At 47.7% G+C, this 17,664-nt stretch overlaps 1 protein-coding gene across 4 annotated transcripts in view; it reads left to right on the forward strand.

The window, feature by feature from the left end:
• AKAP7 (A-kinase anchoring protein 7) overlaps positions 1 to 17,664 on the forward strand; it is a 1,351,667-nt gene that overhangs the window by 550,373 nt on the left and 783,630 nt on the right. For all 4 annotated transcript variants that reach the window (XM_085611892.1, XM_085611893.1, XM_085611895.1 and 1 more), the window contains exon 7: positions 2,271 to 2,418. In XM_085611892.1, coding sequence (XP_085468018.1) covers positions 2,271 to 2,418 — 148 coding nt within the window. The remainder of the gene's footprint in view (positions 1 to 2,270; positions 2,419 to 17,664) is intronic.

The raw sequence follows: 17,664 nt of genomic DNA on the forward strand, positions 1-17,664 counted from the left end.
ATGTGACAGTCTTTAAAATTGTGTGACTCAGTGTTTTAGATATAATCACTATATAGCTGTACCTACCTTCTACCACTCGCAGTGACAGCTAATAATTATAATAATAGCACAGAGGTGTCCTGGCGCTTAGCGATTATTGCAAGTGATGATCTGGCCCAACAATAGAGCTAACTTTGACTAAAGAGCCAGGTCTTTAAGGTCTTCCTAAACTAATGTTCTGACTCAATCAGGCGCATGCGGAGGGCAGCGAGTTCCAAAGCCTGGCAGTCCTGACCGTGAATGACCTCCTTCCCATTCTGCTCTTTGCATAGCGAGGAACACAAAGCAGGTGCTGGAAGTTGGATCTCAAGGTGAGTTTTTGTTGAGATGGGCAGAGCCTGCTTCTGAGGTAGCCAGGGCCCCTGTCGTGGATAGCTCAAAAGGCCAGGGTCAGAGCCTTGAACTCTATCCTTTTAGCTACCAGGAGCCAGTGAAGTTGTCTGATGTGAGGGGAAATAATGATGGCGGAAAGGAACCCGTCGTATTATTCTTGCTGCTGCATTTGGTACCATCTGTAGTCTATTAATCAGGTAAGAAGGTAGCCCCAGGTACAGGCTGTTGGCATAGTCCAGCTGAGATGTCACTGTAGCATGGACTATAATCCTACGGCTTTCCTCCGGCAGCTTGTGCAAGAATTTCCTCATGCTTCTCAGCTTCCCGAAACACAGTGAGAATATTTGGTGAGCTTGGGTTGCAAAGGTTAGGCCAGTTTCCCGTTTGATGCCCAAATTCCTTGCAGTATTTGCCGGTATCAGCGATGAGCCCATTTCTACTGGCCACCATAGCCTTGTGGAGGTGGGGGAAGCCTGACCGAAGAACAGGACCTCCGTCTTATCGGCATTCAATTTTAGGCAGTTGCTATTCATCCAGCTCGAGACGTCCTTCAGACACTCCTTGAATCTAGCAAATGTATCAACAATATGGCCCTTAAAGGAGAACACCAGCTGGGTGTCATCTGCATAAGAGATTGCCTTCACTTCCCAAGATGCAATGAGAGTGAAGAGTGGCACCATATAGGTATTAAATAGCAGTGGACTCAAGGCAGAGCCATGAGGCACTCCTCATCTAAGTGGCTTGAGTTCAGATTGTTAAAAGTTGAAGACCCTTTGGGAGCGGTCTTTAAGATAGGATGGGAACCAGGAGAGTGCCACTCCCACAAACCCAACTGTTTTAGTCTGTCCAGTAGGATTGGGTGCACAACCATGTCGAATGGTGCAGATCAATCCAAAAGGACCCGCAGCGCTGTGGCACCTGCGTCCATAGCCATTCTCACGGATTCCGCCACCTCCACCAGCGCTGTCTCAGCGCTGTATCCCGATATCCCGATAGCTAATTTACATAATTGTACTGTAGCGTTCCAATTGCAAAACCGGGTGCACTTTTACTTTTAGACTTGAGTGGAGTGTACCCCAACTTATGTCATGAAGTTTGCTCTCAAGATAACAGCAAAAGGTTTGCTGTAGGCTCATGTGTTAAATTTGACATTTAAGCAGTTTGCACCATTTGTATGTGCTTTATAGCTGACTTACAAATATTTTAAATCTGCCAATTCAGTAGGCAAAATGGTATTTATGTTTTAGGGAAAGGTGCATACAGAGGGAGCGGTTTAGTGCAGTACCTGCCTGCCCGTAGATGAAATGCACCACCTATGGACATACAAAAATCTAAAAGTTCAGGAGAAACAATAAAATGTAGGTTTTCTTAGTCACATGAAATTTTAAAATGATTGAACTTCCCAAAGAGTTTGTATACTTATATAAAACCAATGTAGATGTTATGAGAATATATTGGGCATACATTTAAAAGAATGCTGTATTTATTTCTGAAAATTGTGTTGCTACAAATGTAGCACCCCACAGCTGCTTCCATTTTATGTTTCTAAGCAATTCCAAAGCCACAATATTGTATATCAACACACTTTCTTTTCATCTAATTCTTGTCGGTGTGTAATGCTCGCTTACATTTTCTGCCCTGGCATGATGGATGAACGAACACATTTATTGTCATTATTATTCTGCAGAATTTGCTATTTCCAAGTCTTCTGCACAACTCATTGTAACTTTTACTATAAATTTGCAAATATATTCTGAGTAGATTAATGCATTCACCTTATTTGACCGTTCCATGGGAACAGTATAAAATCATACACACATTTACCTATAAAAAAAATGAAAAATTATCAAGTTGTTGATTTGTCTAACTTATAACTAGTTCCTTTTGGTATTTTTTAGGGCTTGAAGAAAATAGATGCAAAACTGTATGAGGACTTTAAAAGCCATTACTTTGGAGAAGAAACTCTCACTAGCCTTGATTTTTGCTCCATGGTGAAGAAAAGGCAACCCAGTGGCTACTATCATTGTGAGTCGTCAATCACTTTTGGTAAGTGCTATAGCATATTTAGTCTTTGTTTCATGGTAGTGGCTGCATGTCTATAATATATGTAACTTGATCAGTAATAATACTCCTGGTATTTATCAGGATTAAATGAACAGGAGACAGTTGAGGGCCCTAAATAAACATTCAGGTAGTGCCTGGCAGTTCACTACTTCAGTCTCCTAAAGTAGCAGAGTCACATATCAATGCAGAACAGAGACACTGACTGTATTGTAAAAAAATGGTCATAAACAGTGCAAGCGCTGTAGTGAAAAGAGTGATTGGTGGCAGTTACCCACACACCAGTTTTTTTCCTATCACCATGGTCTTGGTGAAGGTAATTTTGTCAGCTAAAATAACCCTGGTGTTTATCTGACTTTACAGTATTTCTACTTTACATACACTGGGACACATACTATTCAGCTGGTCAGTATCTAAGTGGCAATAATATATGCTATGCAGAACTTCATGGTTGAAAGCAAAGATTTATTACAGAGCCTAAATTATTATTTCTAGGGCACTAATCGATAATTCAGTCCTATACAATTAGGAAATATATATCCATACATATTCTTCTGCATTGGTTTCTACCACGAATTAATATCCCAGGAAGTATCCCCTGCATGAACGGGGTTCAACAGACACTTGTATACCACTATTGTTTCAAAAGGACATCAACCTAAAAATAGGTCTTCTAGCAAAAGAATTCAGCCATGAATTGTTGCCGCAGGGAAGAGGTGTGGCGCCGCGGCCAGGGCGAATGACGCCGGAAGCTGGGGATTACGATTCGATCCCCGGCGCCGGCGGCAGATTAGCCCAACACCATGTGACTCTGGGCAATAGCTTGCTTAATCTTCCCGACGACCCCCAGCGCCTAGAGACCCTTACGGGTGATTGTTCGCGCTTTACAAATGTGGATATTATTATATTATATTCAGCTGAAATTAACGCGTTTTCATAGAGTATCTTCTGCATCTCTCTGGGACCTTTAGTGAAAGACTTGAGCTCAGGAGTAGGGGCGGTTTTTGGAGGTCCCTGTACCTCCTTAAATGTATCTGCTAAGAAGGGGTCTGTCTGCTCATCAAGGGGCTGAGAGGGCTGTCTGACCTGTGCGCATGGGAGGAGCTGCTAGGGGCAAAGGCAGCATCCTCGCGCCATGAAAAAATCAGCTTCACAATAGATAGCTGTGGACGACAAATCCCACAAGAAGCAGGCTATACACTTATGAAGGAAAATGCTTCACCCATGCACAAGCCTTTTAAAGGGAGCGGGGCACACTGTGCACAAACTGTGCCTAGCCTCTGCAAGTGTCTGCAAGTGTCTCATTATCATGAGTGGCCAAATGTGGAGGAGCAACAAATAACTGTCTGGCCTGTGGTTTAGAGCCCGGCGTTCTGTGCTGATGCAGGTGACTGGCGGGCTGACAGGTGTGGAGCTCCATAAGTGCGAAGCTTGGCCAGCTCAGAAAGGACACTCTGAGGAGACTACTTTACATTCTCGAAGAGCTTACCTCTCGCGAACCACATTAAGGAGATTGTTGTGGCCTACTCTGAGGTAGCTCAGGGGTTGCCTCGTCCCTTGTGTTCTCTTTTGACCTTTCTCAGATGTTGAGGCTGCTGATGTAATGTTGCCTGGGCCCAATTCATCCACTTGCTTGGATTGCTAGGATTATTGATTTATTTCTGAGTTTGCTTTGCTAATACTCTTTCTCTTTTTGGACCATTCTGTAAACCCTTGCAATTCTTTGAAAAGATTGCTGTGCCACCGTCTAAGGATTGTGGATATATTTTATACTGTCTCTCTCTCATGCATTTAGCTACTAGGAGATGGAAACTGGTACTGTGGCACTCCACGCGCCTTTTGCAAAAACATATGTGGAAGCCTTATGATGAGAACACTTTTGGCTAAGCTTAGAACAGTTGTCATGGTTGACACCTATTTCTCTAATGCCTCAGAGCAGAGATTTCCCAAAGGTTAGCACATACGAGAGGGACATTTCAGCCTGGGTAACGTTGAACTGAAGTTAATGAAACATATATTGATGACCTCATGGAAGCTGCCATTATGCCCTTGATCAGTTTGAAACATTCATGGCTCAGGAAATATAAAGACTTATTTGTAATCCTCCTGTGAGTTTTGGAAGATGACAAAGTGTTAAGTGACCAGTTCTGTGAAGTTAACTTGTGGAAAGGGACGGCATTGAAGCACCCCACCTACACCCTTTGTAGGTCAAGCAGATAATTGCAGAGCCAGTTAACGTTCAAAATCTTTATTCGATCTGTCGAAAAAGATCATAAAAGCACATAAAAAACACAGCAGTACATTACAGCTTTAAAAACAATTCTCACAAATAAAAAACAATCCATCAAATTACATCCACATTATATAAATATTACAAAACATAAAAAGTAAAGAACAAGTTACTTACCTTCGGTAACGCTTTTTCTGGTGGATACAGTATCTGCCTGTGGATTCCTCACCTTGTGAATATCCCCTGCGCCAGCAACATTCGGAAACTTTTGTAGCAGTCCACACCGATGGGGTCGAAGACGACGTCACAGAGACACGGCTCCGCTCGCGACTCCGCTGACGTCACCGGCTCCATAAGAAGACCTCGTCGGCGTGATGACGTCAGTTCCGCCCCTTTTTTCCGTGCCTTCGAGGCACACGGACAGACTGACAGCAATATATATACACAGTATAAACAGTACACAATATGCATATCAACACACCCAGTGTGGAATTAACAAAATGCCTTTGACAGTAATAAATAGATTTGAAACACCATCAATAGAATTACAGGCATAGAACTACAGGTATAGAAGGATGGACAACGGGGAGGCGGGTGGGTCAGTGAGGAATCCACAGGCAGATACTGTATCCACCAGAAAAAGCGTTACCGAAGGTAAGTAACTTGTTCTTCTGATGGATACATCTGCCAGTGGATTCCTCACCTTGTGAATAGATTCCACAGCAGTCCCCACTCCCGGAGGAGGGTGTCCACCCTTCTATACCAGAAAATCCTGAAGGACGGATCGCGCAAAATGTCCGTCCCTCCTCACCTCAGTGTCTAAGCAATAATGTTTTGCAAAGGTGTGGAGGGAGGCCCAAGTTGCCGCCCTACAAATGTCCTCCACAGGCACACCCCTTGACAAAGCAGACGTGGAAGACTTTGCTCTAGTGGAATGAGCCCTCAAACCCTCCGGTGGTTCCTTACCAGCCAGGGAGTAGCAAATCTTGATGCACAAGACAATCCACCTGGAAAGGGTGCGCTTGTGCACCGCTCGACCTTTCCTGCAGCTAGCAAAGCCCACGAAGAGCTGGTCATCAACTCTGATGTCCTTTGTCCTGTCCAGGTAAAAGCTCACCGCCCTCTTAGGGTCCAAACGGTGAAGTCTCTCCTCCTCCTTGGAAGGGTGAGGGGGAGGATAGAAAGAAGGAAGGGTAATGGATTGCCCCAGATGGAAAGGAGTTACCACCTTAGGCAAAAACGTAGCCCTGGTCCTGAGTACCATTCGTTCAGCATGCACAGTCAAGAATGAGGGTTTTGAACTTAGAGCTTGAAGCTCACTTACCCTCCTTGCCGAGGTGATTGCAATGAGGAATACCGTCTTAAAGGACAACAGCCTCAAAGGACACTTGTGTAAGGGCTCGAAGGGAGAACCCATAAGATAAGTTAATACAAGGTTTAAGTCCCATTGAGGCATAATAAAAGGAGACGGAGGAAACTTGTTTGTAAGGTCCTTTATAAAACGAAGAACAATAGGTGATTTGAATAATGACGGCTGATCCGGCAAACAAAGGAAAGCCGACAAAGCTGATAAATATCCTTTCACAGTAGCCACAGCAAAGCCTTGCTGAGCCAGAGAAAGGGCAAACTGTAGAATGTTAGACAGACGAGCCTTCAAGGGATCAATGGACCTCTCTCCGCACCAAAGCACAAATTTAGACCACCTATATGAGTATATAGATTTGGTGGAGTGTCGCCTGGCCGATAAAATAACATCCACCACATCTGGTGGGAGAGAGAAAGAATTCAGGTTGCCCCGTTCAATCTCCAGGCATGAAGGTGTAAGCTCTGGAGGTGGGGGTGTAGAACCTGCCCTCAGCGGGAGACGGAGCGGAGGGCACAAGGAGAGGTGGAGAAGATCTGTGTACCACACCCTTCTTGGCCAATCCGGGGCGATCAATATAACTTGGGCCCGGTCTTGGCGAATCTTCCTCAGAACCCGAGGAATCAAGGGTATGGGAGGAAACGCGTAAAGGAGTCGTGAACCCCAACTCAACTGAAACGCGTCCCCCAACGCTCCCTGCATCGGATACTGGAGACTGCAGAAAGACGGGCAGTGAGCATTCTCTTGAGTGGCGAATAGGTCCACCCGAGGTGTCCCCCACGTCCGAAAGACGTGACGAACTACCTCTGGATGAAGCCTCCACTCGTGGTCGGCGGAGAACTGCCGACTGAGACTGTCTGCACGAACGTTCAGAACCCCGGCCAGATGATTTGCCATTAGACAAATCTGATGGACCTGAGCCCAGGACCATAGACGCAGGGCCTCTCTGCAGAGACAAAGAGACCCCACTCCTCCCTGTTTGTTTATATACCACATCGGGTCGTATTGTCCGCCAGGACTTGAACAGACTGACCGCGAAGGGAAGGGAGGAAGGCCTTGAGTATCACCCGCAATTCCAGAAGGTTGATGTGAAGCAACCTTTCTTCTGGAGACCAAAGACCCTTGATCTCCAGATCCCCCAGATGAGCACCCCACCCTAAGGTGGAGGCATCCGATATCACCGTTGTCACCGATGGAGGTAGATGGAAGGGCTTCCCTTGGGACAGATTGCCCTCCACGCTCCACCTAGATAGATCCGCTGCAGCTTCTCTGGAGATCCTCACAGACTCCCTGAGATCCCCTTTGTGCTGATACCACTGCTTGCGGAGGCACCACTGGAGCGCCCTCATGTGCCAGCGTGCATGGTTGACCAACAGGATGCAGGAAGTGAACAGACCGAGCAGGCGAAGGACCTTCAGAACTGGAACGACCGCTCCGCTGTAAAATAAAGGAATCATTTCCTGTATGTCGAGAATCCTTTGAGGAGGAGGGAATGCTCGACACACATTAGTGTCCAGTACCGCACCTATGAACAGGTTGCGCTGAGAGGGCACCAGGTGAGATTTGGGTACATTTATCGAAAAACCCAATTTGTACAACAGCCGAGTTGTATCCTGCAGGTGACGCAGCACCTTCTCTGGCGACTCCGCTTTTATCAGCCAGTCGTCCAAATAAGGGAAAACTGAAATCCCCGTCCTTCTGAGATGGGCTGCCACCACTGCCATCACCTTCGTGAAGCCTCGAGGTGCTGAAGTAAGACCAAACGGTAGGACCGCAAACTGATAATGTTGCGACCCTACCGTGAAACGGAGATACTTTCTGTGCGACTTCAGGATGGGGATGTGAAAATACGCATCCTGCAAGTCGAGCGACACCATCCAGTCCTCCTGATTCAGCGCCTGAAGAACCTGCGCAAGGGTGAGCATCTTGAACTTCTCCTGTTTCAGGTAAAAGTTCAGAATTCTGAGGTCCAATATCGGACGCAACCTGCCGTCCTTTTTCGGAATCAGGAAATACCGGGAGTAGCATCCCTGACCCCTTTCCTGCTCTGGAACCACCTCTATCGCACCTTTCTGAAACAACTTCAAGACTTCCTCCTACAGGAGAAGACGGTGGTCCTCCGAGCAAGACCCTTGGCAAGGAGGGTAATTTGGAGGGAATTCCCGAAAGGGAAGGGCGTACCCATTTTCTACAAGATCTAGAACCCAGAGATCTGTAGTTACAGATTCCCAATCTTGTAGAAAATGGGTAAGCCGACCCCCCACAGGACCAGCATGATCCGGAATGTCGAATCTAGGGCTGCTTTGCAGTGGTGGGAGGGGCAGAGGAGGAGGAAGAGGAGGAGGAGGAGAGCTGACGGCCACGTGTGCGACCCCTAATTCTTCCTCTGTAACCTCTCGACGAGGAACCTTGCTGCTGCTGCTGCTGCTGCTGGGTTGGTCTATAGGAGTGAAAAGTCGCCTTTCCAAAGCCCCTATACCTTTTAAAAGAACCTCTCGGCTGGGATTGAAGGCCCAACGACCTAGCCGTAGCCTTACTCTCCTTGAAGCGTTCGAGAGCAGCATCCGCCTTCTTCCCGAACAAACCAGACCCATCAAAAGGCAAGTCTAATAAGGTCGACTGCACATCCGAGGAGAATTCAGAGGACTTTAGCCATGCACCCCTCCTGGTGGCAACAGAAGACCCCATGACTCTGGCAACTGAGTCTGCTGTGTCCAGTCCACTCTGAATGACTTGTCGAGCAGCTGCCTGGGCATCAGTCAGAACTTCATTGAAGCCAGCCCTATCCTCCTCCGACAGCTTTGGTGCAATCTTCTTTGCCGAATCCATTAGCGCATGGATATAGCGCCCCAATAAACACGTCGCATTCGTGGACTTGAGAGCCATACTGGCTGATGAAAAGACCTTTTTGGCCGATTGGTGCACCTTTTTGGCCTCTCTGTCTCCTGGAACCTGAGGAAAGGCCCCCTTTGACCTTCCCGAACAAGCCGCCTGGACCACCAAGCTCTCAGGCGAAGGGTGCGAAGTTAGAAATTCAGGATCCCCGGGAGCCACTCTATATCTCCTTGCGACTGCCCTGGAGACCGCAGGAGCTGAAAAAGGCTTGCGCCATACCTCCAGCACAGGTTCCATAATAGCCTCATTAAAGGGTAACAAAGGCTCCGATACCGCTGTAGGTGAATGCAGCACCTCAGTAAGTATATTAGACCTGAACTCCGTGGATGGTAACTGTAGGTCCAACAACTCTGCAGCTTTTCTGATGACCGCATGATACGGCACTGCATCTTTAGAGGGCTCATCTGATGGTGGAGTGATTTCCCACTCTGGAGACAAATCCAAACCACTTGCCTCCTTCAGTTCTTCAAACACCTCATCAGATTCGGCTAACTCTCCCTCTTCAGCCTCTTCCAACAGAAAGCATCTCTCATCCACCACTCTCTGTGCTTCCCTTCTGGAACGAATCCGCACCAGCGGCGTTGGCGGCGCCGTGTTCGAATCCGACGGCGCCGGCAGCGGCGTCGAACGCGGATCCGCTGGAGCAGCCGGCGTCGAACGAAGTCGAGTCGGCGCCGGTGAAGAGGGAAGCGGCGTCGATGTTCTCGGCGCCGGTAGCTGCCAAGACGGCGTCGCCGGAAAGAATGGCATGAACGGAGGTTGAGGGTAGACCTGCGGCACTCCCAAATTGAAAGCCATCGGACCCACAGGTGCACCAGAGGTATACATGGCCCTTGAAAACACCCCGTACATGGCATTAAGATAATGCGAGGGGTCCTGACCTGGACCAGGGAATGCAGGATACTGGTCAGGCAGCACCGGACTCGGGCCTGGCGGCGCCGACGGTGGTACAAGCGGCGTCACAGTCTCACCCGGAGCCTGAAGATCCTCACCCGGGGCGGAGACGGAGCCGGAGAATCAGCTGGAGCCGGAGATGGAACCGGCGTCGGGGATGATACCGGCACCGGAGATTCAGCCGGAGCCGGCGAAGTCACCGGAGAAGAAGGAGCTGGAGGTGAAGCCGGGACCGGAGAAGGAGACACTGACTCTCTCCGACGTCGAGTAGGCGACTTCGACTTCGGAGCCGAACCTTTGTCGGAGTGATGATGTGAAGAATGCCTCCTCTTTTTCTTATGCTTCTTACTTTTCGAAGCATGCCCCGAAGTCGACTTGGACGCCGACCTCGACCTCGACCTGGATCCAGACCTCCTCCTTCCTCTTTTTTTCCTTCTTCTTCATCCGAGCGATAAAGAGCTTCGCTTCTCTTTCCTTGAGAGCCTTCGAGCTCATCTTGCGGCAGCTGGAACAACCACCCACATCGTGGTCGGATGAAAGGCACCAAACACAGTCCTCGTGTGGGTCGGTAATAGACATGTGCTTGCCACATTCTCGACAGGGCTTGAAACCCGACTTTCTTGTCGACATCTTCGAAGAAAGATAGAAATTTTTCAGAAAATACACAAAGTAACAGATAAAGCTACTAGTAACGATTCCCGAAATCCGTTGGCGTCGTCGGCGCGGAAAAAAGGGAACTGACGTCATCACGCCGACGAGGTCTTCTTATGGAGCCGGTGACGTCAGCGGAGTCGCGAGCGGAGCCGTGTCTCTGTGACGTCGTCTTCGACCCCATCGGCGTGGACTGCTACAAAAGTTTCCGAATGTTGCTTGCGCAGGGGATATTCACCAGGTGAGGAATCCACTGGCAGATGTATCCATCAGAATTAAGAAGTACATATGTTAATACATGGTGGACTGCTACTAAAATGCTTTGACCAGGCAAACATCAGGCCGGCCCACCTAACTCTCCTCCATAGACTTTCTGCACCAGATGGCCATTTTCAGAAAAACATTTTAGCAATAAATATATATATATAAAATAAAAGTCAGAAACAAGTGTAATGATGGAAAATAGAGATCAGAAACGATCAGCAAAATGCAGAATAAATGTCAGAAACAAGCAGCAAAAGGCAGAATAAAGGCCAGAAATGAGCAGAAAGATGCAAAACAGAGATCAGAAACGAGCAGAACAGACAGAATAAAGGCCAGAAACGAGCATAAAGAGGCAGAATCAAGGTCAGAAATGAGCAGTAAGAGGCAGAATAAAGACCAGCAATGACCATAAAAAGGCAAAATAGAGATCAAAAATGCATAGAAAGGCAAAATAAAGGTCAGAAACGAGCAACAAGACACAAAATAAAGGTCTGAAATGGGCAGAAAGAGGGAAAACAAAGGACAGAAATGAGCAGCAAGAGGCAAAGTTAGAAATGAGCAGAAAATGCAGAAGAAAGGCAGTAGCGATTCCTCCACTAAGGTGGAGGAACATCGGCCCACTGCTTCTGAGCAGTGCAACAAAGGAAAAATAAAATGATAATAACTGGATGTTATTATCATTATATTTTTTTCTACGGAGCCAGTATGGGTGGGCGGCCGGGCTGGGCGGATTGGCGGGCTGGGCTTCTGTCACAGTGCAGGAGAAGAAGTGGTATATGCACCTTAAGTGCGCATGACGGTTTGCATGGCCATCTTGGCGCTCAAACCAATCACAACACTGCTGTCATAGGGACAGCAGCGCCATGATTGCCTAAGGGGGCCCTGGGTGCTTCCTGCTTCCAGGAAAGAGGAAGAGCAGAGGACAACAAGGAGTGTGTGGAGTGAACAGGTAAGTGACCTTTATTTTGTTTTCCATCCCCCACCGCCACCCCTGTTCCGCACCAACTGCCACTGATTAAAGGTCAGAAATGACTAGAAAGATGCGAAATAGAGGTCAGAAACAAGCAACAAGAGGCAGAATAAAGGTGAGAAACGAGCAGAAAGAGGCAGAATAAAGGTCCGAAACGAGCTTGCTGAGAATTGCTGAGGCCTCGTTGGAGGCCCCGCCCCCTTTCTCTACCACTCAGCACAGCAGCCTCCTGGGGTACTACTTGCTGTGAGATGAACTCCCCTTGGCTGCTGAGGGTCATTGGGGGCCAAGAACCCTTATAGTTGTGGTAACTAAGTCCCCCACAGCTGGATTGCTGAGACATTGTTGGAGGCCACGCTAATTTTCTCTACCATTCTGCAAACGTGCCTCCTGCTGCACTACTGGTTGGGGAGAAAGTCCTTTTGGCTGCTGAGAGTCCTTGGGAGCCAACAAGCCCTCCTATTACCTCCAGTAAGTCACACACAGCGAGATTGCTGAGAGGTCTTCGGAGACCACTCCCTCTTTCTCCACCGCTCTGCAAATGCACCTCCAGGCGCACTCCTGGTTGGGAGATGAAGTCCCCTTAGATGCTGAGGGTTCTTGGGGTTCAAAACCCCTCCTGTTACTTCCAGTAAGTCATGCACAGTGCAATTGCTGAGAGCTGGTTGGAGGTCTGGCCCCCTTTCTCCCCCACTCTGCAAATGCACCTCCTGGCGCACTAGTGGTTGGGGGATGAAGTCCTCTTGGATGCTGAAGGCTCTTGGGGGACAAGAAGCCCTCCTGTTACCTCCAGTAATGCCCACACAGCAGGATTCCTGAGAGCTGGTCGGAAGCCCTGCCCCCTTGCCCCACCACTCTGCAAAAGCGACTACTAGTTAAAAAAACATGGAAATTCCCTTAAAAAACAAAGGTTAGAGGGGCGTTATAGTTAGGAAATAGAATTTTAAAAAACATAGAAATTCACTCAAAAAATCAAGGGTTACAGGTACTTTATAGTTAGGCTCAGATTTCATTCATACAAAACTAGTTAAATCCGGCAGGTATAGTTACCTTAGCTACCTATAACTTACGCCCCCACAATGCACTGCTTATGACCTCACATATTATATCACTCATGACATGGTCAGTGATATCAATCATGACATCTCAAATGACATCACTGATGACATCATCCACAGAACCACTAACACCTCATACAAACTATTGTACGCCCACTCACACACCCACACAACCACTCCATCCAATCCAGTCCAAAAGACTTTATTCGCATAACACTGTATCCATAAAAGTAGAGTGCATACAAGGGTAAAATCACAATAAGCAATTAAATAACATATTCAGAATTCATGGTATATGGAGCAAGTAGCAAAGCAAGTGCACAATAAAAACAGTTACAGGGACATGATAAAAGTTTGTAATATTAAAACCAGGGTGCAAATAGACTTCATGGGTTGCACATTGATTTTCTAGCCCTTGTGGCTAAGCGTAGGAAAGTACCAACACGCATGATCAATTCCACATTTTTCAATTTAAGTATACTGCTCACTGCATCCACCAATAGAATAGGAGAGAGATTTCTTTTAAATGGGATTGGCAGCCATTTTGAATATTTAGTATAATACTTACAGAAAAATAAAAAGTGTAGGAGTGTTTGTCCACTCTGGCCATCACTGGACGTGATAGGGAATCAAGTTTAGCATTGTACCCAAGGGGAAAGCAGAGCAAATATTTTAAAGTCCCAGCCCCTAAGCGAAATAGAATTCCTCTCTCCCAATGTGACATCGGTAGTGTGATAAGGCTGGGCAGGGAGTGCTCAGTTTGCTCTATGAGTACAAAGTTAGCAATAGTTTGTTTTGTTTCTTTAATTCCTTCTCAGATCTTTCCACGCAGTAAAATGCATATAGTGCTGACCTGAGGACTTTATTATCTACAGTCTCTGCAGTAGCCGGGTTTGAAAACAGTCCTCCAAAGTTAACACTTTCCAGGCTCCTTCTAACCCCGGCGAGCCATGGAATATCCATCCCTTTCTCACAGCCAAGACAATCACCTATTATCACCCTAGTAAGTAATGCTGCAGGGTTTTTCATAACAGCTAGTCCTAAACAATGCGGGCGTGCTCTTATAAAATCTTCAATATAACAATTTAATTCACTGTGGCATATATACTGAGCAGTGGAAATTGTGCTCCCAGAAGATTCCTGCAAAATCTATTTTCTTCCAATTGGATACTGGTGCCTTTAGCGATACCCCAAACCTATGGACCATAAGTTGCTATAGGTACGCACTGTGATTTAAAAATCTTTAGGATTGCCGGGATGGCCCCTGACCTTTTTGGGCGGGGGAGGACGAGGATAGAATTGGTGGCCTTTACAAACTTGTTCTTGCAAAACCCCATATGTTCAGACCAAGTGCCGTTTGCAAAGACCATCCCCAAATAAGGGAAAGTGGAAGATCAAACTAGTTTTTGATCACCAACGGAAATGGAATTTAGGGGGTATTTCTTTGGCCCACAGGACAATATAAAAGATTTCCTGAAATTAGTGCATCGGTCAAGGCCAGTCCTAAAATCCGTAAAACCCCGTACTAAAGTGCGTAGTGCATTTGGGGTGCGTCCAATTAAAACCGCATCGTCTACGTATAAAAGCACCGGAAGTATTTTGCCTTTAATTCTGGGAACATCGTCGGTAAGTACAATCAATGATAAACAGATCGTTAATATAAATGATAAAGAGGAGAGGGGCTAAAACGCACCCTTGCCTGACTCCTCTACCAACATTGATGACATTGGACACCTCAGCCCCGCCGCCAATCTTGACCCGTGCCTTCAAGTCTGTGTGCAAATAGGCCAAAAAGTGTACAAGGGCCTCATCCAAACCGTATGCTAGGAGGATGGACCATAGGCAGGATCTATTAACAAAATCGAAGGCAGAGGTCAGGTCCATGAAAGATAGATAAAGTGGCGAGTGCTGTGCCATATTATATTTACCGATGATCAGATTAAGATTGAAACACTGCTCATTTGTGCTTACTTTACTTCTAAAACCTAATTGACAGTACTCTAAAATGTGATTGTCCCCAGCCCACGTTAAAATGTTATTATATAAAACTCTATCTAAAATTTTAAGGGTGTCTATTAGGGAGATCGGTCTATAGCAGCAAGGTTGTGTACGGTCTCCCTTTTTAACAAGCATTGGCATAGCCAATAGGTCTCGCTTTTGGGACCTTATAAGTAATTAGTTATGCAGCAGAATATCCTTGGTGCAACAACACATCTACAGCAAATTCTGAGCTTGCTGTATTCCACCGCCTCAGGACCCCCAGCCACCCGGCACCGTATTCACAACAGTAACTTGAGGTAAATTGGCATCACCAGTATCCGCCCAAAAAGTGAGCCACCGTGCTCCTTTGCAACTGCTTTCCGCCCACGGACCCGCGCCATTGGCATCATACGACCAGTTAACTTTTCAAGGTCAAGAACTACCCGCACCCGGTCATTCCGTGAACCTGTGTTCCATCTTGTTGGAAACAGCCCACTCCCACTCCGCAGGGTGGTGGTGGACTCCCCGAACACACTGTGGTAGCTTGGCTCGAGTGGTCAGGAAACAGGCACCGTGCTAAGCATACAATATACCCAAACAATAACCATGCGTGCATCCGTTCCAAAAACGACTCTACACCGTAAAAATTATGAAAATATTCTTCTTTATCTTTTTCTCTCAGTTGCTGATTGGAAAAATAAATAAGACAATCACAATATACAAATTTAAATAGTGCAGGTCAAATAAATACTGTCTGGAGATTCAATAAATAGGGATGATCATAAATACAAGGGACATAAATATAAGTGCAGGTAATACAGGCAATTAAATATTCTGAGGCATTAAATACTGAACCAATAAATATTGTACACCAACAAGTCCTGTAGACCAATAAATATAGTGAAGCAATAAATAGGTTAACACAATAAATACAGTGCCCCCAATAAATAATTAAAAGTATACAGCAGCACTCATGTAATCAGATCACTTTTCAATTCCTAAGGGCTGATTTGGCCCAGGCACAGCTTGTAGGGTTGTGGAAGGCTTGAGGGGTACTACTCCCTGGCTGGGACAAGGCTGAGGCCTAAACTGAGGTAGATCAAGGGGGGAATACCAGTGCCCTGGCTTTCTCTCTCCACACAACCTCTCTAGGTTAGTCCCAATTCACCCCTGGCAAAGTCAGGTTGGTTCCAGCACCTCCCTAGCCCCTTAGAGCAGTCTCTCAGGTCTCCACAGGGCCTTAGGCGCCCTCTACTCCACTTACTGCCCTTTTTCTGTTGTTCCGACGCCGCTGGAGTCGTGTCGATGCCGTGAGGCGGTTCCGGTTCGGTCTCGGCGGCCTCGGCACAATGTCAGTTCTAGACGACGCCGGTAGGCGGTTCCGGTCCGATGTCGGCGGCCTCGGTTCGATCTCGACCTCCGATTCGACGGCGTCGGGCAGTCTCTACTCGGTGTCGACTTCGGGCGGCTCCGGTCCGATGGCGCTCTCGGATTCGATGACGTCGGCCGGCCTGGCCTCGATGTCGACTTCCGGCGACTCCGGGGTGCGATCCTCACCCCCGACCTCCGGTGCTCCTCCTCTCAGGTTCCGGGCGACTCCGGAGTGCGATCCTCACTCCCGACCTCCGGTACACTTCACCTCGGTCTCCGACGACTCCGGAGGGCGGACTTCACTCCTCCGATGACGCCGCTCACTCGACCTCGGTTAACTTCCTCCTCGACCTTTGGTATTCCTCACGACCTCCGTCGGCGCCCTCTCACGACCTCAGGCGGCTCCGGGTACGACGTCTGCTTCTTCAGTCAGCGCCGCTTCTCCACCTCGGGCTCCAGGTCTTAGGCTACTCGACGCCGGACTCCAGGGAAACCAGTTTCCAGGTCAGGATCTTGCTGCTTTCTGCTTCTAAGGCCTGTTCCTGCTGTCCAGGTCCTTAGGATGAGTTTTTCTGGCTTCTTCCCACACAGGGCTACAGGCTGGGATCCATCAGTAGGGACAAGTATCAAGGGTGGGTTTATGGACCCCACTCCAGGCACAAGTTTCCACCCCTGCTGCTTCACTCCTTCCTCCTTCACTGTTGTGCTGCTCTCTCTTCACCAGTCAGGTGCCAACTGCCAGCTCCAACTGCCAACTCTCTCTTAACTCCCCAACATTCCAAACCGCCTCCAACTGTCACAGGGTTCTGGAATGTTCTGGAAGGTGCTGGTAGGTTCCAGTGGATGCTGGTGATGTCACAGGTGGCCACCATTTTGTGCTTCAGGCCCTCAGACAGAAGTTTCAGGGGTAGGTAAAATGGCTCCCTGAATCTGCAGCAACACTAAAAAGTCTGGTGGTTCCCAAAAAGGAAAAATTCAAACAGGGTTTGAGGCAAAAGTGGGACAAAATAAATAATGATGAGGAGGGACCACCCAAAGGGCTGACAGGTCTAACACGCGTCCCCCCCAGCTGAAAGTGGGGAGAGCTACCCAACCCCTTGGGAGTTCTCATCACTAAGGCGGAAATACCTTGAGAGACCGTCTGCATTGGCGTGGTCCACTCCAGGCCGATGTTCCACCTGAAAGTCCATCCCCTGTAGGGAAATAGACCACCTCAACAACTTGGGATTCTCCCCCTTCATTTGCATCAGCCAACGAAGGGGTCTGTGGTCGGTCTGAACTAGGAAGTGCGAGCCAAACAGGTATGGCCGCAACTTCTTCAGAGCCCATACCACTGCAAAGGCTTCACGCTCTATTGCACTCCACTTCTGTTCCCTGGGAAGTAGTCTCCGGGATAGGAAGACCACGGGTTGATCCAGACCCTCTTCGTTGAGTTGCGATAACACTGCCCCAATGCCATGTTCTGATGCATCTGTCTGGACAATGAACTTCTTGGAAAAGTCTGGGGCCCTTAAGACCGGGGCCTCGCACATGGCTTTCTTCAATCTCACAAAGG

This window comes from Triturus cristatus, chromosome 6 (genome assembly GCF_964204655.1).
Source record: "Triturus cristatus chromosome 6, aTriCri1.1, whole genome shotgun sequence".
NCBI classification, from domain to species: Eukaryota; Metazoa; Chordata; class Amphibia; order Caudata; family Salamandridae; genus Triturus; species Triturus cristatus.